The sequence below is a fragment of the Oncorhynchus mykiss genome, chromosome 27 (genome assembly GCF_013265735.2).
Source record: "Oncorhynchus mykiss isolate Arlee chromosome 27, USDA_OmykA_1.1, whole genome shotgun sequence".
Classification (NCBI taxonomy): Eukaryota; Metazoa; Chordata; class Actinopteri; order Salmoniformes; family Salmonidae; genus Oncorhynchus; species Oncorhynchus mykiss.
Genome location: NC_048591.1, coordinates 2777808 through 2800534, shown reverse-complemented (window position 1 = coordinate 2800534; position 22727 = coordinate 2777808). Strand labels below are relative to the sequence as shown.

The window sequence follows — 22727 nt, the reverse complement described above, 5'->3', positions numbered from 1 at the left end:
ACACACAACATTGTCCTTCCCAGAGAGGTTTCAAACGGTTAGCTTACAAAAATCAGACTCAACATATAAATACGCATATACAGTGCAATTAGAAAGTATTCAGACCCCTTGATTTTTCCACATTTTGTTACGTTACAGCCATAAATCTAAAATGTATTAAATAAAATGTTTGCTTCATCAATCTACACACAATAATGGGGGATTTTTTTGCAAAACACCCCCCAAAAAACAGAAATACCTTATTCAGACCCTTTGCTATGAGACTCAAAATTGAGCTCAGGTGCATCCTGTTTACATTGATCATCCTTGAGATGTTTCTACAACTTGGAGTCCACCTGTTGTAAATTCAATTGATTGGAAAGGCACACCAATTTATATAAGGTCCCACAGGTGACAGTGCATGTCAGAGCAAAAACCAAGCCATGAAGTTGAAGGAATTGTCCGTAGAGCTCAGAGACAGGATTATGTCGATGCACAGATCTGGGGATGGGTACCAACAAATGTCTGCAGCATTGAAAGGTCTCCAAGAACACAGTGGACTCCATCTTTCTTAAATGGAAGAATTTGGGAACCACTAAGAGTCTTTCTAGAGCTGGCTGCCCGGCCAAACTGAGCAATCGGGAGAGAAGGGCCTTGGTCAGGGAGGTGACCAAGAACCCAATGGCTACTCTGATAGAGCTCCAGAGTTCCTCTGTGGAGATCGGAGAATCTTCCAGAAGGACAACCATATCTGCAGCACTCCACCAATCAGGCCTTTATGGTAGAGTGGCCAGACAAAAGCCACTCATTAAAAAGGCACATGACAGCCAGCTTGGATTCTTTGGTCTAATGAAACCAACAAAATGTAACTATTTGCCTGAATGCCAAGCGACACATCTGGAGGAAACCTGGCATCATCCCTACGCTGAAGCACGGTGGTGGCAGCATCATGCTGCGTGTGATGTTTTTCAGTGGCAGGGACTGGGAGAGGACTCAGGATCAAGGGAAAGATGAACGGAGCCAAGTCCAGAGAGATTCTTAATGAAAACCTTCTCCAGAGAGCTCAGGACCTCAGACTGGGGCGACGGTTCACCTTCCAACAGGACAACAACACTAAGCACACAGCCAAAACAACACAGGAGTGGCTTCGGGGACAAGTGTCAATGTCCTTGAGTGGCCCATCCAGACCCCGGACTTGATCCCGATCTAACATCTCTGGAGAGATCTGAAAATAACTGTTCAGCAACGCTCCCCATCCAACATCACAGAGCTTGAGAGGATCTCCAGAGAAGAACGGGAGAAACTAGACAAATACAGGCATCAAGCTTGTAGCGCCATACCCAAGAAGACTCGATGCTGTAATCATTGCCAACGGTGCTTCAACGAAGTACTGAGTAAAAGGGTCTGAATACTTATGTTTTTATATTTGTTTTTACATTTGCAAAAACTGTTTTTGCTTTGTCATTATGGGGTATTGTGTGTAGATAGATGATAGAAAAAAACAATTGAATTAATTTTGGAATAAGGCTGTAATGTAACAAAAGGTGGAAAAAGTCAAGGTGTCTGAATACTTTCCGAATGCACTGTACATACACAGTGTGCATTAGTGTGTAACTGTGTGTGCATGTGTATGAACCTGGTGGTCCTTCGTCACTCACTCCTCAGTCTCAGTCAAGCACAGATGATGTCTGGCTGAAACTGCAGTCATTTCAAGACTTACAGTTCTTCACCTTTTTCAACATGCCACCCCCCTTTCTCACAGTGTATGTATGTCTCTCTTCTCTTCTACCGGCCACTCAGGCGGACACGTTGACGTCACGTAGTGCGATAGTACCAGTCGTGGGGGGGTCGGCGGGCCCCAGTTGGTCCCTGGGGGTGGGACTGGGTGACGAAGGGGTGGGGTGTAGTAGGGAGGGGACAGAGCCTGTGGGAGTGGATAAGGCGCTGGTCTGGAACAGGATCTGCTGGAGTGTCCGTCGGAGGTTGGGGTGGAGGCGGGCTTGTGTCTGGTAGAACACCTCAGCTGCAAAGCACTTCATCACCCCGGAACAAAGGTCCTCATACAACGGGACTGTGTACATCCTCGACGTCTGATGAGATAAAAAAAATATACCAGATAAGGTTCAATTGTATTGCTGTGCGTTACATTTAAAACACAATGTCATTCGTCTTTGGCACTTACAGGTAGGTAAAAGGTAAAAAGTGACATACAAGCTCTGCTGCCTAGAGGTTGACACGTAAGCTTGAAGACATATTTTTATAAGATATTGGCAAGATATTATCAAATTATTCCCATGCACCTGCAAAAAGCTGACACAGATGTGCTTAAAGAAAGAAATAATATTAGACATACAACAAATACAATAAATAATAGCAATACACACAGTGTCACTATACACAGTCCAGCAAACTCTTTAACAGCTGAGGGAAGACGCCATTTGGCCATGACACAAGAATCTGGCCTGCTCCACGAGACTCCTAACTTTTACAGAGTGTGAGACGCCCCTATTAATTTCAATAATTCCTGCCCTGCCTTTCTAAAGTCTTCGAAAGCCAAGTGAACAAACAGATCACCGACCATTTCGAATCCCACTGTACATTCTCCGCTATGCAATCTGGTTTCCGAGCTGGTCATGGGTGCACCTCAGCCACGCCATCGATAAAAGACAGTACTGTGCAGCCGTATTCATCGACCTGGCCAAGGCTTTCGACCCTGTCAATCACCACATTCTTATTGGCAGTCTCAACAGCCTTGGTTTCTCTAATGACTGCCTCGCCTGGTTCACCAACTAGTTGTCTGATAGAGTTCAGTGTGTCAAATCAGAGGGCCTATTGTCCGAACCCCCGGCAGTCTCTATGGGGGTGCCACAAGGTTCAATTCTCGGGCTGACTCGTTTCTCTGTATACATCAATGATGTTGCTCTTGCTGCGGGTGATTATTTGATCCACCTCTATGCAGATGACACCCTTCTGTATACCTCTGGCCCTTCTTTGGACACTGTGTTAGCTAACCTCCAGACGGGCTTCAACGCCATACAACACTCCTTTAGTGGCCTCCAACTGCTCTTAAATGCTAGTCAAACTTAATGCATGCTCTTCAACCATTTGCTGCCCGCACCCGCTCGCCCAAAAAGCATCACTACTCTGGATGGTTCTGACTAAGAATATGTGGACAACTATAAATACCTAGGTGTCTGGTTAGACTGTAAACTCTCCTTCCAGACTCACATTAAGCATCTCCAATCCAAAGTTAAATCTAGAATCGGACTCCTATTTCAAAACAAAGCCTCCACTCGTGCTGCCAAACATACCCTTGTAAAACTGACTGACTATCCCACCGATCCTCGACTTCGGCGATGTAATTTACAAAACAGCCTCCAACACTCTACTTAGCAAATTGGATGCACAGTCTATCACAGTGCCATCCATTTTGACACCAAAGTCCCATATACTACCCACCACTGACCTGTATGCTCTCGTTGGCTGATCCTCACCACATATTCGTCGCCAAACCCACTGGCTCCAGGTCATCTATAAGTCTTTGCTAGGTAAAGCTCCGCCTTATCTCAGCTCACTGGTCTCCAGAGCAACACCCACCCATAGCACGCGCTCCAGCAGGTATATTTCAGAGGCCAGTGGGTCAGAAGTTTACATACACTAAGTTGACTGTGCCTTTAAACAGCTTGGAAAAATTCCAGATAATGATGTCATGGCTTTAGAAGCTTCTGAAACAACTGAAGGTGCCACATTCATCTGTAAAAACAATACGCAAGTATAAACACCATGGGACCACTCAGCCGTCATACCACTCAGGAAGGAGACGCGTTCTGTCTCCTAGAGATGAACGTACTTTGGTGCGAAAAGTGCAAATCAATCCCAGAACAACAGCAAAGGGCCTTGTGAAGATGCTGGAGGAAACAGGTACAAAAGTATCTATATCCACAGTAAAACGAGTCCTATAATCGGCATAACCTGAAAGGCCACTCAGCAAGGAAGAAGCCACTACTCCAAAACCGCCATAAAAAAGCCAGACTACGGTTTGCAACTTCACATGGGGAAAAATATCGTACTTTTTGGAGAAATGTCCTCTGGTCTGATGAAACAAAAATAGAAATGTTTGGCCATAATGACTATCGTTATGTTTGGAGGAAAAAAGGGGAGGGCTTGCAAGCCAAAGAACATCACCCCAACCGTGAAGCACGGGGTGGCAGTATCATGTTGTGGGGGTGCTTTGCTACAGGAGGGACTGGTGCACTTCACAAAATAGATGGCATCATGAGGAGGAAAATTATGTGGATATATTGAAGCAACATCTCAAGACATCAGTCAGGAAGTTAAAGCTTGTTGCAAATGGGTCTTCCAAATGGACAATGACCCCGAGCATACTTCCAAAGTTGTGGCAAAATGGCTTTAAGGACAACAAAGTCAAGGTATTGGAGTGGCCATCACAAAGCCCTGACCTTAATCCCATAGAAAATGTGGGCAGAAATAACTGAAAAAGCATGTGCGAGCAAGGAGGCCTACAAACCTGACTCAGTTACACCAGCTCTGTCAGGAGGAATGGGCCAAAATTCACCTAACTTATTGTGGGAAGCTTGTGGAAGGCTACCCTAAACGTTTGACCCAAGTTAAACAATTTAAAGGCAATGCTACCAAATACTAATTGAGTATGTAAACTTCTGACCCACTGGGAATGTGATGAAAGAAATAAAGGCTGAAATAAAGCATTCTCTCTACTATTATTCTGACATTTCACATTCTTAAAATAAAGAGGTGATTCTAACTGACCTAAGACAGGGAATTTTCACTAGAATTAAATGTCAGGAATTGTGAAAACTGAGTTTAAATGTATTTGGCTAAGGTGTATGTAACCTGCCGACTTCAACTGTAACTCATCCCCATATTTGTTTTTCTTCTCTTTTGCACACCAATATTTCTACGTGCACATCCTCATCTGCACATCTATTACACCAGTGTAAATTGCTAAATTGTAATTACTTCGCCACTATTGGCCTATTTATTGCTTTACCTCCTTACTTAATTTGCACACACTGTATACATATTTTCTATTGTGTTATTGACTGTACGTTTGTTTATTCCATTTGTAACTCTGTGTCTTTGTTTTTGTCGCACTGCTTTGCTTTATCTTGGCCAGGTCGCAGTTGTAAATGAGAACTTGTTCTCCACTGGCTTACCTGGTTAAATAAAAGGTGAAATAATAATAAAAAATAAATACAAATAATTCCCTGGGCGTAAGCATGCTGGCTCCATGAGAGCCTCACGCTGCTCAGTTCAGAATTACACTCTGGTTCTATTTTAAAGATTGAGGTGCAGCTCGAGAACAATCGTCTTGCGTTAGCCAAAAGTTACATGTCCAGTGTAGCAGGTAAAACCCCCACTGTTTTCCTGATGCCTCTGTGTAGCTCTTTTGTAATGCGCAACTGAGAAATCACCACTGTTTTTTTGTCACCCGTTAACACTCATACAAATAAATACTTTTTTAAATTTATTTTTTATTTATCCATTATTTTACCAGGTAAGTTGACTGAGAACACGTTCTCATTTGCAGCAACGACCTGGGGAATAGTTACAGGGGAGAGGAGGGGGATGTAAATTGTAAACTGGGGATTATTAGGTGACCGTGATGGTTTGAGGGCCAGATTGGGAATTTAGCCAGGACACCGGGGTTAACACCCCTACTCTTACGATAAGTGCCATGGGATCTTTAATGACCTCAGAGTCAGGACACCCGTTTAACGTCCCATCCGAAAGACAGCACCCTACACAGGGCAGTGTCAATCCCAATCACTGCCCTGGGGCATTGGGATATTTTTTTAGACCAGAGGAAAGAGTGCCTCCTACTGACCCTCCAACACCACTTCCAGCAGCACCTGGTCTCCCATCCAGGAACTGACCAGGACCAACCCTGCTTAGCTTCAGAAGCAAGCCAGCAGTGGTATGCAGGGTGGTATGCTGCATATGCTCCACAGCCTGCATGATGGTGGTAATTTCACTGCTTTGACTTCCTAGAACTGAATGGCCTAGGTTACTCAGCTTGCAATTTTTAAGAAAAGGCTCAAATGAAAATGAAGGGCCTTCTATGTGTGTTGTTGTAATACATTTAAGTTACATTTTAATAAATAAATGCTACATTTACTCCAAAAGGTATTTCTGAATGGAGACTAGTGGAATCTAAGTCAATCTATCTTCTAGAAAACATTAGTTTACATGTTCCCTCAATCCCCATCCCTCCCCTTTAATACTCTCATTACATTTATTTAATTTGGGGCGGCAGGTAGCCTAGAGGTTAAGCGGGTTGGACAAGGACCAGTAACCGAAGGGTCGTTGGTTCGAATCCCCGAGATGACTAGGTGAAAAATCTGTGTAGTCACTATTGTATTAACATGTTGTTACATAGTAAATCAGTAATTGCACAATAATAGAGTGAGTGGAAAAATAAATGCAGGTAAGGTCCAAACTCAGTCATCTCCCAGGGGTGCATGTTTTGGTTTTTGCACTACACAGCTGATTCAAATAATCAACATATCAAGCTTTGATTATTTGAATCAGCTGTGCTTGTGCATAATAATAGTGAAAAAATCAAAACTAATGACATAACACATATGGAATCATGTAGTAACCAAAAAAGTGTTAAACAAGTCTAAATATATTTAATATATGCTGAGCACTATTTTGGCTGCTTTTCCTTCACTCTGCAGTCCAACTCATCCCAAACCATCTCAATTGGGTTGAGGTGGGGGATTGGAGGCCAGGTCATCTGATGCATCACTCGTCTTCTTGGTCAAATAGCTCTTACACAACCTGGAGGTGTGTTGAGTCATTCTCCTGTTGAAAAACAAATGATAGTGGCACTAAGCGCAAACCAGATGTGATGGCGTATTGCTGCAGAATGCTGTGGTAGTCATGCTGGTTAAGTGTACCTTGAATTCTAAATAAATCACTGACAGTGTCACCAGCAAAGCACCGCACACAATCACACCTCCATGCTTCACGGTAGAAACCACACATGTGGAGATCATCCATTCACCTACTCTGGGTCTCACAAAGACGCAGCAGTTGAAACCAAAAAAGATCACATTTGGACTCATCAGACTAAAGGACAGATTTCCACCGGTCTAATGTCCATTACTCGTGTTTCTTAGCCCAAGCAAGTCTCTTCTTATTATTGGGGTCCTTTTGAAGTGGTTTCTTTGCAGCAATTCAACCATGAAGGCCTGATTCATGCAGTCTCCTCTGAACAGTTGATGTTGACATGTGTCTGTTACTTGAGCATTTATTTGGGCTGCAATCAACTCTAATGAACTTATCGTCTGCAGCAGAGGTAACCCTGGGTCTTCCTTTCCAGAGGCGGTCCTCATGAGAGCCAGTTTTTTCATAGCGCTTGATGGTTTTTGCAACTGTACTTTAAGAAATTTTCAAAGTTCTTGAAATTTTCCGCATCGACTGACCTTCATGTCTTAAAGTAATGACGGTTTCTCTTTGCTTATTTGAGCTGTTCTTGCCATAATATGGACTTGGTCTTTTACCAAATAGGGCTATCTTCTGTATACCACCCCTACCTTGTACACAACACAACTGATTGGCTCAAAACGGATTAAGGAAATAAACTCCACTTCTTTAACAAGGCACACCTGTTAATTGAAATGCATTCCAGGTGACAACCTCATGAAGCTGGTTGAGAAAAAGCCAAGAGTGTACAAAGCTGTCATCAAGGCAAAGGGTGGCTACTTTGAATAATCTAAAATATTATTTAGATTTGTTTAACACTTTTTTGGTTACTACATGATTTCATAGTTTTGATGTCTTCACTATTATTCTACAATGTAGAAAATAGTAACAATAAAGAAAAACCCTTGAATGAGTAGGTGTGTTCAAACTTTCGAATGGTACTGTATATTCATTTATTTATTATGTCTCCCCCACGTCTGAAACCAAAGTTGCACCTCTGGTGACAGGTGTATAAAATTGAGGACACAGCCATCACATCTCCATAGATGAATATTGGCAGCAGAGTGGCCTTACTGAAGAGCTAAGTGACTTCAACGTGGCACTGTCATAGGATGCCACCTTTCCAACAAGTCAGTTCGAGCTGCCCCGGTCAACTGTAAGTGCTGTTACGTGAAGTGGTAGGCCACACAAGCTCACAGAACAGGATCGCAGAGTGAATAAAAATCGTCTGTCCTCAGTTACAACACTCACTACCGAGTTCCAAAGTTGCCTCTGGAAGCAACGTCAACACAACAACTGTTCGAAGGGAGCTTCATGAAATGGGTTTCCATGGCGGGGCAACCGCACACAAGCCTAAGATCACCATGTGCAATGCCAAGCGTTGGCTGGAGTGGTGTAAAGCTTGCTGCCAATAGACTCTGGAAACGCATTCGGGAGTGATAAATCATGCTTCAAAATCTGACAGTCCGACAGACGAATCTGTGTTTGGCGGATGAACGCTACCTGCCCGAATGCATAGTGCCAACTGTAAAGTTTGGTGCAGGAGAAATAATGTTTTTATGGTTCTGGCTAAGCCCCTTAGTTCCAGTGAAGGGAAATCTTTACACTACAGCATACAATGACATTCTAGAAGATTATTTCCTTCCAACTTTGTGGCAATATTTTGGGGAAGTCCCTTACCTGTTTCAGCATGACAATGCCCCTGTGCACAAAGCGAGGTCTATACAGAAATGGTCTGTCGAGATTGGTGTAGAATAACTTGACTGGCCTACAAAGAGCCCTGACCTCAACTCCATTGAACACCTTTGGGGTGAATTGGAACGGCGAATGCGAACCAGGCACTAATTGTGTATAGTGTATGTAGAATATTGGCTGTTGGAAACTACAACTCCCTACTACTTTACTGACTTTATTGTCCCTATGGGGAAATTTTGTTGCAGTGTCATGTACACATTTAAAGTGGCGTTTAAATACAAAACAAAATTGACAATACAACTTTCATAACAGTTACATACCAAAATGTTTTTTTAAATAATAATTATAATAAAGAAATATAACTTTTAAAGGGACTAGCCTCCTGGTCTTACGGAGTCGATAGGAACATTAGCCCAAGCTATTTATGAGGGATATCACACCTGGCACCAATGGTTGTCTAGTTCTGTTTTTCCTGCTGAGGGGTGCCCTATACCTGTGCCCAGAGAGGAGTAGTTTAAAGTCCAGCTACAGGGGGCGGCTTGGGTCTAAAATTATTTTATGAGCCTTACGGAGGGCCCTGACCTTAAAGATCTCATCCAGGCCTGTCCGTTTGACTCAAAGTAATTTGCTTGCTGTGGTAATAATCCTTCATATTTATCTAGCTGACAGTGGCATTGCCAAACCAACAAACAATAGAAAAAGTGAAAATAATCTCAATGAAAGATTTGTAAAACAGAGCCAGTATAGTACAGTCTACATTAAAAGATCCCAGCTTTTTGAGTCCAACAGCCACAAAACCAGCCCCCCATCTAAGGAGAAGTCCCGAATGAGTCTCTGTGCCAGAATGTAAGGCTGGATTGTATTGAAGGCAGAAGAAAAGTCAACAAACAGAACCCAGACATGGGATTTGGCTCTAGATGTCTATAGACCATGTTAAGGAGTGTAAGAATGGCATCATCACCTCCTCTGCTAGGCTGATAGGCAAACTGAAATGGGTCGAGAAGCTTCTGGGTGATGCTGAGAATATGACTTTTCATAAGTTTCTCAAGGCATTACATTACTAAGGATGCCAAGGCGACAAGGCGGTAGTCATTCAGCACAGAGTGATTAGGTGCTTTAGGAATGGGTATAATTTAGTTTTTCCACAATACTGGCACGTGTTGCTGGTCAAGTGAGGATTGGAAAATGTCTGTAAAAACACCAGCCAGTTGTTCAGCACAATGCTTTAACACATGTCCACTTATTTTATCTGGGCCGAGGCTTTTGTATGTGTTACATCCCCTGAACAACTTTAAAACATCAGACTGTTTAACAACAACTCTCTCAAACATTTGTAATGATGCTTCCATTTGTTTTTATCTCTGACACAAAGTTGTCTGATTCAAATCTTGAGGAGAAAACATTCAGTTGATTAGCCATGTTCTGGCCCTCATATCCCCCAAGGTCAGCACTGGTTTTTCCCCTGCCTATATGGGGGGCACTATAGCCATGGATTTAATCCCTTGCCAGGCCACCCTTGCGTTTCCTGAGGAGAGGGTCCTCTCCACCCTTTGCTTGTATGCCTCCTTGTCCGCCACTATCTGTCTTTTGATCTCACGTTGTACATCTCTTAAAGCATGTCTATCACCCCCAGCATAAACTGATCTCACGTTGTACATCTCTTAAAGCCTGTCTATCACCCTCAGCATAAACTGCCTTCTTCCTATTAAGTAGTGATTTTAGATGTTTTGATACCCAAGGCGTATTGTTAAGGAAGATTTTACAGGTTTTAGGAGGCACAACTGACTCAACACAGAAGTTCACATAGTCTGAAACAACACCTGTGAGTTCATCAAGATCAGAGCTGCTGTCCTCAAATACCTCTCACATAGTACAGTCCAAACACCCCTGGAGACCAAATACCTCCCACATAGTACAGTCAAAACACCCCTGGAGACCAAATACCTCCCACATAGTACAGTCCAAACACCCCTGGAGACCAAATACCTCCCACATAGTACAGTCAAAACACCCCTGGAGACCAAATACCTCCCACATAGTACAGTCCAAACACCCCTGGAGACAAGTGATACTGTTGTCATTCCAGATCTGGACAGTTTTAACTGTGGGTTTCTCCCTCTCCAGGAGCCGACAGTAGGTTGGCCTGAGGTAGACCACATTGTGGTCTGATGTCCCCAGGGGAGGTCTGGTGGTGGCAGAGAACGCATATGGTATTGTCCCATGGCACAAATCAAGAGTTCTATTTTTCCCAGTGTGACATTTCATATACTGGTGGTATTTGCGCAGGACTTTGTGCAAGGTACAGTTGTTAAAATCCCCTAAAATAAATTTGGGTGCGTCGGGGGAGATGGATTCCAGTTTCTGTGACAGATTATAAATAATCTCTGATGCCTTTGTTATATTAGCTTTAGATTGAATGTACACAACGGTAACAAACAATTGGGGGAACTCACGGGTGCAGAGAGCAAAGTCGCAGTGACACAGACAGCAGTTCAATGTCGGGGGTACAGAGAGTCTCTCTTACCAGGATCCATTTACACCACTGGTCCCTGACAAGCAGGCAGATGCCCCCGTCGTGAAGTTTCCCTGTGACTGTCAGATCATGGTCCGCTCTGACCAGAGTGAACCCGGCCGGCTCCTCTTCTCTGTACGGGACTCTGTCATCCAGCCAAGTCTCAGTAAACGCCAGCAAACAGGCCTCCCGATATTCGTGTTGGAAGTGCAAATTCGCTGACAGCTCATCCGCTTTCCCCCTCAGTGACTGGGCATTAATCAGCAAGGTGGTGGGTAAGGGAAGTTTGTTCTTCGATTTTTTAAAGTCTTTGTCTGATTCCCCCGCGTTTTCCACATTTGCATTTGGGTTTGTAATCCATTCGCAGACAATCAGGGATTAGATGGGCCATTGGGATATCCACAGCGTTTGTGTTTGAGTTGCATTGTAGTAAGAACCCTTTGCTGTATTGGATTCCGCTGCCAGCAGCATCGCTCAGTTTGGAATTTGTTCAGATTTCTCTCTACAGAAACTGCACATTGAGCTCACAGGAAAAAAACAGAATGAAATAGAATTCAAATAATTGAACCGACGTCGGTCAATTTGTAATAATTGGAATAGGGTGCCATTTGGGGCGTGCCCCCTCCGCCTGGTTCAGTCACCACTCACGTGTTTGTGCAGGAAGCCGCGGATGCGGGGCAGGTCCGGGTAGAAGCTGTTCCGCACCACGATCTGCAGCCAGCGGATCCGCACCTCAGCGTTCATCTCATCCAGCTGGGCCGAGTAGCAGCGTGACAACTGACCCATAACCTCTGACACACACAAACAAGCATCCCATCACTCTCTGGGGTAGCTTGATTTATGCAACATTTCACTTGGTACAACGGAACCAATGGAATAGTCCCAAAAGATGCAGAAATACACAGCGCTCATGTGTTTGAAGCCAGGGCCCGTATAAATAAAGCAGAGTAGGAGTGCTGATCTAGGATCAGGTCCCCCCGTCCATGTCTTACTTATTATTATCTGAAAGGAAAAGCATATCCTAAATCACTCCTACAGCAACACGCTGGTCTGGTACCTACCATGTGGGAGGGGCGAGCGGTCCTAGAGTAACACGCTGGCCTGGTACCTACCGTGTGAGAGGGGCGAGCGGTCCTACAGTAACACGCTGGTCTGGTACCTACCGTGTTAGAGGGGCGAGCGATCCTACAGTAACACGATGGTCTGGTACCTACCGTGTGAGAGGGGAGAGCGGTCCTACAGTAACACGATGGCCTAGTACCTACCGTGTGAGAGGGGCGAGCGGTCCTACAGTAACACAATGGTCTGGTACCTACCGTGTGAGAGGGGCGAGCGGTCCAACAGTCTGTCCAGGAAGAGAACGGTCTGGAAGGTGCTCCAAGAGGAGAGGTTAAAGTTTGCGATGGCCTCAGGGTCCGGGGGTTCGCTGGCCCACAGGTCACACAGACTCTGGACGGGACCGGTCAGAACCCCCCCGGCCGAGAGGTCCGGTTCGCACAGAGGGGGGCCACAAGCGTTCAGCCACCGCTCAAACTCCAACCCTGAGAGGGAGAAGAGAGAGGAACAAATATACACCTTTTCAGTTCTGTGGGTTCACACAAAAACAGAGAATAATTTGACAATGCTATCCAGCACTTGAACAAGTTTGGTGGAAGAAAATGTCCTTTTCCCATGTACTGGTAATGTGAGTGACAGACTCACCCTCTCTCTGTGCCACACAGCTCTCCTTCAGCTCCGGGAAGAAGCACAAGAAGAAATCGAGCAGGTCCTGGGCCACAACACTGCTGAACTTAAACTGCTCTATGTAGGCCTGAGAGAACATGACACACTTTCAAGTGATGTGGTGTGTCTGTGTGTGTGTGTGTGTGTGTGTATCTGTGTGTTCATGCGCTTACCCTCAGGAAGCTGTCGAAGCGCTTGACATTGCCACAGAGTTGAGAGAGGTACGAGACGAAGCAAAAGCCTTTCTCATAAGTGAACAAGTTCATCAGACTACTGGGATTAATACCTAAGGGAAGACAAGAAACAGACGAGGGAGAGAAAATGAAAGACAAGGAAACAGAGTTGTCCTCATTTAAAAAATAACATTTTATTTGTGAAGCACAATTACACAGACTATATGTGTGTGTGCGTGCATTTATCCACCAACAGTGAGGAGAACAAGTATTTGATAACCTGCAAAATCGGCAGTGTTACCTACTTACAAAGCATGTAGAGGTCTGTCATTTTTATCATAGGTACACTTCAACTGTGAGAGACGGAATCTAAAACACAAATCCAGAAAATAACATTGTACGATTTTTAAGTAATTAATTAGCATTTTATTGCGTGACATACAGTGCCTTGCGAAAGTATTCGGCCCCCTTGAACTTTGCGACCTTTTGCCACATTTCAGGCTTCAAACATAAAGATATAAAACTGTATTTTTTTTGTGAAGAATCAACAACAAGTGGGACACAATCATGAAGTGGAACGACATTTATTGGATATTTCAAACTTTTTTAACAAATCAAAAACTGAAAAATTGGGCGTGCAAAATTATTCAGCCCCCTTAAGTTAATTCTTTGTAGCGCCACCTTTTGCTGCGATTACAGCTGTAAGTCGCTTGGGGTATGTCTCTATCAGTTTTGTACATCGAGAGACTGAAATTTTTTCCCATTCCTCCTTGCAAAACAGCTCGAGCTCAGTGAGGTTGGATGGAGAGCATTTGTGAACAGCAGTTTTCAGTTCTTTCCACAGATTCTCAATTGGATTCAGGTCTGGACTTTGACTTGGCCATTCTAACACCTGGATATGTTTATTTTTGAACCATTCCATTGTAGATTTTGCTTTATGTTTTGGATCATTGTCTTGTTGGAAGACAAATCTCCGTCCCAGTCTCAGGTCTTTTGCAGACTCCATCAGGTTTTCTTCCAGAATGGTCCTGTATTTGGCTCCATCCATCTTCCCATCAATTTTAACCATCTTCCCTGTCCCTGCTGAAGAAAAGCAGGCCCAAACCATGATGCTGCCACCACCATGTTTGACAGTGTGTTCAGGGTGATGAGCTGTGTTGCTTTTACGCCAAACATAACGTTTTGCATTGTTGCCAAAAAGTTCAATTTTGGTTTCGTCTGACCAGAGCACCTTCTTCCACATGTTTGGTGTGTCTCCCAGGTGGCTTGTGGCAAACTTTAAACGACACTTTTTATGGATATATTTAAGAAATGGCTTTCTTCTTGCCACTCTTCCATAAAGGCCAGATTTGTGCAATATACGACTGATTGTTGTCCTATGGACAGAGTCTCCCACCTCAGCTGTAGATCTCTGCAGTTCATCCAGAGTGATCATGGGCCTCTTGGCTGCATCTCTGATCAGTCTTCTCCTTGTATGAGCTGAAAGTTTAGAGGGACGGCCAGGTCTTGGTAGATTTGCAGAGGTCTGATACTCCTTCCATTTCAATATTATCGCTTGCACAGTGCTCCTTGGGATGTTTAAAGCTTGGGAAATCTTTTTGTATCCAAATCCGGCTTTAAACTTCTTCACAACAGTATCTCGGACCTGCCTGGTGTGTTCCTTGTTCTTCATGATGCTCTCTGCGCTTTTAACGGACCTCTGAGACTATCACAGTGCAGGTGCATTTATACAGAGACTTGATTACACACAGGTGGATTGTATTTATCATCATTAGTCATTTAGGTCAACATTGGATCATTCAGAGATCCTCACTGAACTTCTGGAGAGAGTTTGCTGCACTGAAAGTAAAGGGGCTGAATAATTTTGCACACCCAATTTTTCAGTTTTTGATTTGTTAAAAAACTTTGAATTATCCAATAAATGTCGTTCCACTTCATGATTGTGTCCCACTTGTTGTTGATTCTTCACAAAAAAATACAGTTTTATATCTTTATGTTTGAAGCCTGAAATGTGGCAAAAGGTCGCAAAGTTCAAGGGGGCCGAATACTTTCGCAAGGCACTGTAAGTATTTGATACATCAGAAAAGCAGAACTTAATATTTGGTACAGAAACCTTTGTTTGCAATTACAGAGATCATTAGTTTCCTGTAGTTCTTGACCAGGTTTGCACACACTGCAGCAGGGATTATGGCCCACTCCTCCATACAGACCTTCTCCAGATCCTTCAGGTTTCAGGGCTTACACGGGGCAATACGGACTTTCAGCTCCCTCCAAAGATTTTCTATTGGGTTCAGGTCTGGATGGTGTTCTTGGGGTTGTACTCATCCTTCTTCTTCCTACAAACACGGCGAGTGGAGTTTAGACCAAAAAGCTCTATTTTTGTCTCATCAGACCACATGACCTTCTCCCACTCCTCCTCTGGATCATCCAGATGGTCATTGGCAAACTTCAGACGGGCCTGGACATGCGCTGGCTTGAGCAGGGGGACCTTGCGTGCGCTGCAGGATTTTAATCCATGACGGCGTAGTGTGTTACTAATGGTTTTCTTTGAGACTGCGGTCCCAGCTCTCTTCAGGTCATTGACCAGGTCCTGCTGTGTAGTTCTGGGCAGATCCCTCACCTTCCTCATGATCATTGATGCCCCACGAGGTGAGATCTTGCATGGAGCCCCAGACCGAGGGTGATTGACCGATTGATCTTGAACTTCTACCATTTTCTAATAATTGCGCCAACAGTTGTTGCCTTCTCACCAAGCTGCTTAACTATTGTCCTATAGCCCATCCCAGTCTTGTGCAGGTCTACAATTGTATCCCTGATGTCCTTACACAGCTCTCTGGTCTTGGCCATTGGAGAGGTTGGAGTCTGTTTGATTGAGTGTGTGGACAGGTGTCTTTTATACAGGTAACGAGTTCAAACAGGTGCAGTTAATACAGGTAATGAGTGGAGAACAGGAGGGCTTCTTAAAGAAAAATGAACAGGTCTGTGAGAGCCGGAATTCTTACTGGTTGGTATGTGATCAAGTACTTATGTCATGCAATAAAATGCAAATGAATTACTTAAAAATCATACATTGTGTTTTTCTGGATTTGTGTTTTAGATTCCGTCTCTCACAGTTGTAGTGTACCTATGACACAAATTACAGACCTCTACATGCTTTGTAAGTAGAAAAACCTGCAAAATTGGCAGTGTATAAAATACTTGTTCTCCCCACTGTATCACCCCTACCTGGCTCAAATTTGACCTGCAGCTTGCTGACAGGGTTGTTGTCTCCTAGGAGACGCATCTGTCTATGCAGGGCGTCTAGACGGAACACCGTCTCCAGACAGGTGAAGGCCTCACCTTGGGAAACACAGGGATGAGGGATTAGCTGTTGGCATGTTTGTTTGTGTGTGTGTCTGTCTGTAGTGATACACCTCTGTACTTAGGTGTGTATGCTGTATATACACACCATATGCACCATGTGGGGTGGCAGGTAGCCTAGTGGTTAGAACGTTGGGCCAGTAACTGAAAGGTTGCTGGATCGAATCCCCGAGATGACAAGGGAAACATCTGTCGTTCTGCGCCTGAACAAGGCAGTTAACCCACTGTTCCCCGGTAGGCCATCATTTTAAATAAGCATTTGTTCTTAACTTTTTTTTATATATATATGCCTTTGTGCCTAGGTGTGTGTGTGAGCGTGCGTATGTATACACACCGTAGGCCTCGGTAGTGATGCGTCTCTGTGCGTAGGTGGCCAGTCCCTCGCTCAGCCACATCTCTTCCCAGGTGGCGTTGGTGACCGCGTTGCCGAACCAGCCATGGGCAATCTCGTGGATGACGTCGATCAGCAGGAACTCCCGGCTCTCCAGGATGGAGGAGATGATGAAGGTGAGGCAGGGGTTCTCCATGGCCACGATGGGGAACGACGGAGGCAGGAACACTATGTCGTACCTGTGTGTGACCAGGGTGGCGGAATGATACGAGGCTTGTCGTGTGGTTAATTCAGGACTGCTTCCAATATTACACACTATTCCTTATATAGTGCAATACTATTGATGTCAAACGAAGTGCACTATATAAGAATTAGGGTGAAAGTAGTGCACCAGATAGGGAACACGGTGCCATTTGGGACACAGGCCGGGAAGTGCATTGAAATTCAATGAATGAATTATACAACTCTCATTTGGACATAACAGAACTTTTTCAATGTATGAGTAGACATGAAGTGTACCTCCTCAATTGACTGAGTGGGACAGTTTTCTGGTTTGTTCTCTTTTATAGTATGTTTTGTATGGTTTCAGCTCCATCTTCCATCTCCCTAGCATGACTTAAAAGCCCTGTAAAGTTAACAATTCATGTAAACTTGTAGATATGGAGAATTTGTATCTGTAACTGCGAACACTGTACAATTTAAATCTGAAGACTGTCTAGCCATGTGAATTTGGCACTTACTGTAAGTGTATTTTGGGGATTGTGTGTGTTCTGTCAGAGGCCGTGGACAAACATAGACACTCCAACTTACCCAGACCTAAGGGATAGAGTAGCTGAAGTATGTTTTATGCATAAGTATGTCACAAAAACTTGACCTGTACCCTTCATGCATTGTTCTATATTTGATGTTGAGATTCTTTGTGTGAGGCAAAAATAAATGTATTGCTCTAACCTTCCCCACACATAGGGTCCGAAGAGGTCCTCGGCCACATTCAGCCAACGCTCCACGCTACCCCCTAGCTTGCTCACAGCACAGGTCAGTACACACGGCTCTGCCCACACCCGGCTCCTGCCAGAGGAAGATAGCCGGGATGTATTCTTTAGTGCAAACCATAGCAAAAACATTTACAACAAAAATGTTTCTTATAGGTAGGTCCCTCCCAGTTTCGGGTCGTTTGATTCCATTTGGTTCCTAGTGAGGTGAAACATTTCCCCTATAGATAGATAATAAAAATGACATGCTATGTGGGTGATTCCACGCCAGCCCACTCTGGAAACGTGATGTACTTGTAGAGTTCATGGTTTTAAACAATATCTCTAAAAATGAACAAGATCAAAACGGGTAATTGAGATATTCCTATTTTTTAAAAGTTGAATACATTTGTGACATTTCAGGATCTAGACATACTCCATATTTTAGAGCACACTATAAGCAGCATAATGACTCCAAGATGTTGTCTGTATCATGTACGGTTCACAGATCATAGGGTCTTACAGTATAATGACTACAAGATGTTGTCTGTATCATGTACGGTTCACAGATCATAGGGTCTTACAGTATAATGACTACAAGATGTTGTCTGTACGATTCACACATCATAGGGTCTTACAGTATAATGACACCAAGATGTTGTCTGTATCATGTACGGTTCACACATCATAGGGTCTTACAGTATAATGACTCCAAGATGTTGTCTGTATCATGTACGGTTCACAGATCATAGGGTCTTACAGTATAATGACTCCAAGATGTATCATCTACAGTTCACACATCATAGGGTCTTACAGTATAATGACACCAAGATGTTGTCTGTATCATGTACAATTCACACATCATAGGGTCTTACAGTATAATGACTCCAAGATGTTGTCTGTATCATGTACGGTTCACAGATCATAGGGTCTTACAGTATAATGACACCAAGATGTATCATCTACGGTTCACACATCATAGGGTCTTACAGTATAATGACACCAAGATGTTGTCTGTATCATGTACGGTTCACACATCATAGGGTCTTACAGGAGGGCATGTATAGGTCTAAAATGCCACTTACATCGTGATTTTTGAAAAATAGTTTGTGATACAGATGTAAAAAGCACATTGAACATCCTTCCTCCCAATTAAGTTTTTATGTGAGAATTGCCAGAACAATCTGAGACACCAAAAATATTTACTGTCCACGCTGGCGTGGAATCGGCCCCTTGCATGTGAAAATCTCATGTGATGCTGCTGATTTGGTCACTATTGCAAATATGTGAAGGTCTGGACATTGACACATGATAATATGCAGAAGCATAGCACCAGTATAGGGGCATCAAACTCAAGTCCTAGAGTGCCACAGTGTCAGCTGGATGTTGTTCTTTCCTTTATATTGGTGTCCGATTTACACCTAGGAAACAATGGTGTGTGGACTTCCTTACTAATCAATGACTTCATTTATCAATTAAAAGGTAAGGGAGGAATGACAACCAACAGTAACTGCGGGCCTCAAGGTCTGGAGTTTGACACATTCATGACAAAAGGTTGCATCACAATAATATCTCTAATACAGTATCTTTCTCCAGAAGTCGACACTCCTCATTCACCACTTCTCACAAATCTTAAAGCTTTGGATTGGTGGAGGCATTGGCTAGTTGGAGTGTCCACGATATATGCCAGTCATTTCCTTTCAAATCAGTGAAGGGATGGGAAATACTGCTTAATATTCATGTACTGGACCTCGGTCAGGTCACTCCCACTGACCTGGGGCCAATGTCGACGTGCTGCAGGTCTCCTGCCACCAGTGCCACCAGGTAGGCTGGGACGGGGTACTCCATGGAGAACTGGAACACCCTGTCCTGCTTGGAGTAGGCACTGCGGGAGGCACTCATCAACACCGTCACACCTTCCGGCACCTGCACACACACACACACACAAACAGGCTCACAGACATGTACGTACACACACAGACATGGACGTACACACGCTAGCACAGAAACATATTATCAAACTCATTTTGACAAAGGGAGATTATGTTAAATCAGGAGTTTCACAGGAAAATGGGTGCTAACGAGACAACAGAAGGGAAAGTGAGATGTAGATTGTAAAAAGCAGGATGAGATTAAAGAAACAGTGGTGTAATTCTATAAAAGCCATTTTATTTAGACAAAACAGATTAAAATGGAGAGAAACCAAGACAGAGGGTGGGAGCAAATAAACCAGATTAAGATTACAACAAAGTGAGATTAACGGGGTGAAAGGGAGATTATGACAAGAGATTAGCATTGGGAATTATATTAAAACGCCAAGTGAGATTTACAGTGTGTTTTTTTCTTTATTTAACTTTTACTTATTTCGGGAAACACATTGAGACCAGTGTCTCAATTCTCATGAGGACAACAATACAACAAATACAAAATTATCAGCAAAAATGTAATAAACTACAAATGACAGAATTAACACTACAGTTTGAAACACCACAAATACAATTATTTACATTCAATCAAAAACAGTGGGGTGAATGAGAATGAAAAACGTAGAGAAAGACAGGTAGACAGAGACAGATCAACAGAGCAATGCAAAGCTGATATCACCGAGCCAGGGTTTTCTTACCAGTGATGTTGTGGTAAAATAAAAAGGTGATTGACCACCCCAGTTGGTGGCCAACCCAGTGGGTACAAATTCTTATATCTGATAGGTCGTCTCTGAATATACAGTGAGGAAAAAAAGTATTTGATCCCCGGCTGATTTTGTACGTTTGCCCACTGACAAAGAAATTATCAGTCTATAATTTTAATGGTAGGTTTATTTGAACAGTGAGAGACAGAATAACAACAAAAAAATCCAGAAAAACACATGTCAAAAATGTTATAAATTGATTTACATTTTAATGAGGGAAATAAGTATTTGACCCCTACTGCAAAACATGACTTAGTACTTGGTGGCAAAACCCTTGTTGGCAATCACAATCAATATTTATGCAACCCCCATAAATATTTGTCTATTTTCATATAATCTCAGTGATCATTGTCCCATAGTATGGTATTAGATATGAAACAGCAACATACTAATCCTCATTTAATTAAAAAGATACATTTTTAAAAGATTTTACATGTTCTACTCTGATTTAGTCACGGTCTCCTGTATTCCTGACACTGAGTTGGGTCTAGAAAATATATCCTCCATATTTATTCCTCTGGAAGATAAACATGCCCCTTTTAAACAATTCAGAGTCAAAGATAGATTGAACCTTTGGTTTTCTTTGGAATTACCTGTGCTCATTCAGAGGAGAAATCAGGCCTGGGCCAAAGCAAAGAAAACTGACTGTAATCTTTCAGACAATTGAGAAAAATATGTACCATCTGAATTAACAATGCTAAATCAAGCTACTTTTTAAGCTCTGTCTCTCTGACTCTGCTGGTGATCCTTCTAAATGTTGGAAAACAGTAAATGTACTGAAGAGTACAAAATCCTCTTCGTACCTGCCTAAGTTCTGACTCTGGCATCATAATTGAGAAGAGATAAGTTATGCTTTTAAATCATCATTTTATCTCTGCAGGCTTTCTATTTGAGAGAAACGGTGGTGTAGTTGACTCTAGGTCAGTTAATCGACTGCTCTACCCTCTGCCAGCCTCTACTAAACTTCCAGTAAATCTTTGTTTTTTATTTAAACAATTTACTATCTGTGATGTGCTAGATGCCTTGCGTAAGATTAATGTAAAAAAAATCCACTGAAGCTGATATGCTTGATCCATTTTTGCTGCAACTCTGCCCCCAATTGATGAATCATTAACCAATGTTTTTTACCTGACGATTATATCTGGTACTATCCCCAAGGTTTGGAAGGCGGCCTATGTACTCCCCCTTCACAAAAGGTGCTGACCCTAATAGTGACCTAATAATTATCGACCTATTTCTAAACTTTCTTGCCCCGCTAAAATATTAGAATCTTTGATTAATTCTCAGCTAAGATCTTTCTTATCTTTGAAATGTATTCTAAATGTACATCAGTTGGGTTTTAGACCAGATCGTAGCACTATCTCTGTTGCATCCCTAGTTTTAAATGTGGTTTTAGTTTTAACTGTATGGATAAAATAAACATTGTGCTGCCCTCGATACTGTTGATCCCTCACCGCTAATTGAGGCTTTCCTTAAATGGCCTAGAACAGACTGCATGTAACTGGTTTAAAAATTACTTGACAGATAGAACTCAATGTATATCTACTTACGACATTAAATCAGGTTTCCTGGATATCACAAAAGGTGTCCCGCAGGGGTCCATTCTGGGTCCTGTACTTTTTACATTAACAATATCAACTTGTCTGTAAAAAACAATGTACCTGCACTTGTATGCCGATTCCATTCCTTTACTTTAGCTTTGTGTGTATTGTTGTGGAAAAGTTAGATATTACTTGTTAGATATTACTGCAGTACTTTGCTTCACCCGCAATAACATCTGCTAAACACGTGTATGTGACCAACACAATTTGATGCCAATGATACTGTTGTGTATGCTATTGCCCCCACGGTTTATCAGGCTCTATCTGAACTACAGTCTGCTTTCATTGTATTACAGAAATTACCGTAAATTAGTACTGACTACAGGTAAAACTAAGTATATGTTGTTCTCTACAGCGCATACAAATAATTCTGATGATTGAAGCATATGTACTTTGGATGGTGTCCATATTGACCATCTCCCTGCTTACAAATATCTGGGCCTCTGGATAGATGAAAAGCTGTCTTTTAAAAAGCATATTGATGAGTTAGTTAAGAAGCTGAGAATAGAAACAGGCCCTGCCTCTCGCTAAATAATAGAAAGCAGATTATTCAGTCGACGTTCCCATCGGTCCTAGAGTATTGCGATGTCATCTACATGAACTCAACTGCCACTTCATTGGATGTACATCCGTTGGATGTAGTTTATCATAGAGCACTGTGCTTTATTACAGGTGACAGTTTAAGTACTCATCACTGCATTCTCTCCCAGAAAGTTGGTTGGCCC

The 22727-nt window shown here is 42.9% G+C and overlaps 1 protein-coding gene across 1 annotated transcript in view; it reads right to left on the bottom strand.

Moving 5' to 3' along the window:
- Positions 1-1487: 1487 nt before the first annotated feature.
- The window catches only part of rnpepl1 (arginyl aminopeptidase like 1), a 34645-nt gene continuing 13405 nt past the window's right edge, over positions 1488-22727 (bottom strand). The window contains exons 3-11 of the mRNA XM_021587254.2: positions 19487-19638; positions 17693-17809; positions 16745-16980; positions 16276-16389; positions 13051-13163; positions 12857-12965; positions 12472-12696; positions 11804-11946; positions 1488-2069 (exon numbers count right to left, since the gene is read on the bottom strand). Coding sequence (XP_021442929.1) covers positions 1776-2069; positions 11804-11946; positions 12472-12696; positions 12857-12965; positions 13051-13163; positions 16276-16389; positions 16745-16980; positions 17693-17809; positions 19487-19638 — 1503 coding nt within the window. The 3' untranslated portion in view covers positions 1488-1775. The remainder of the gene's footprint in view (positions 2070-11803; positions 11947-12471; positions 12697-12856; positions 12966-13050; positions 13164-16275; positions 16390-16744; positions 16981-17692; positions 17810-19486; positions 19639-22727) is intronic.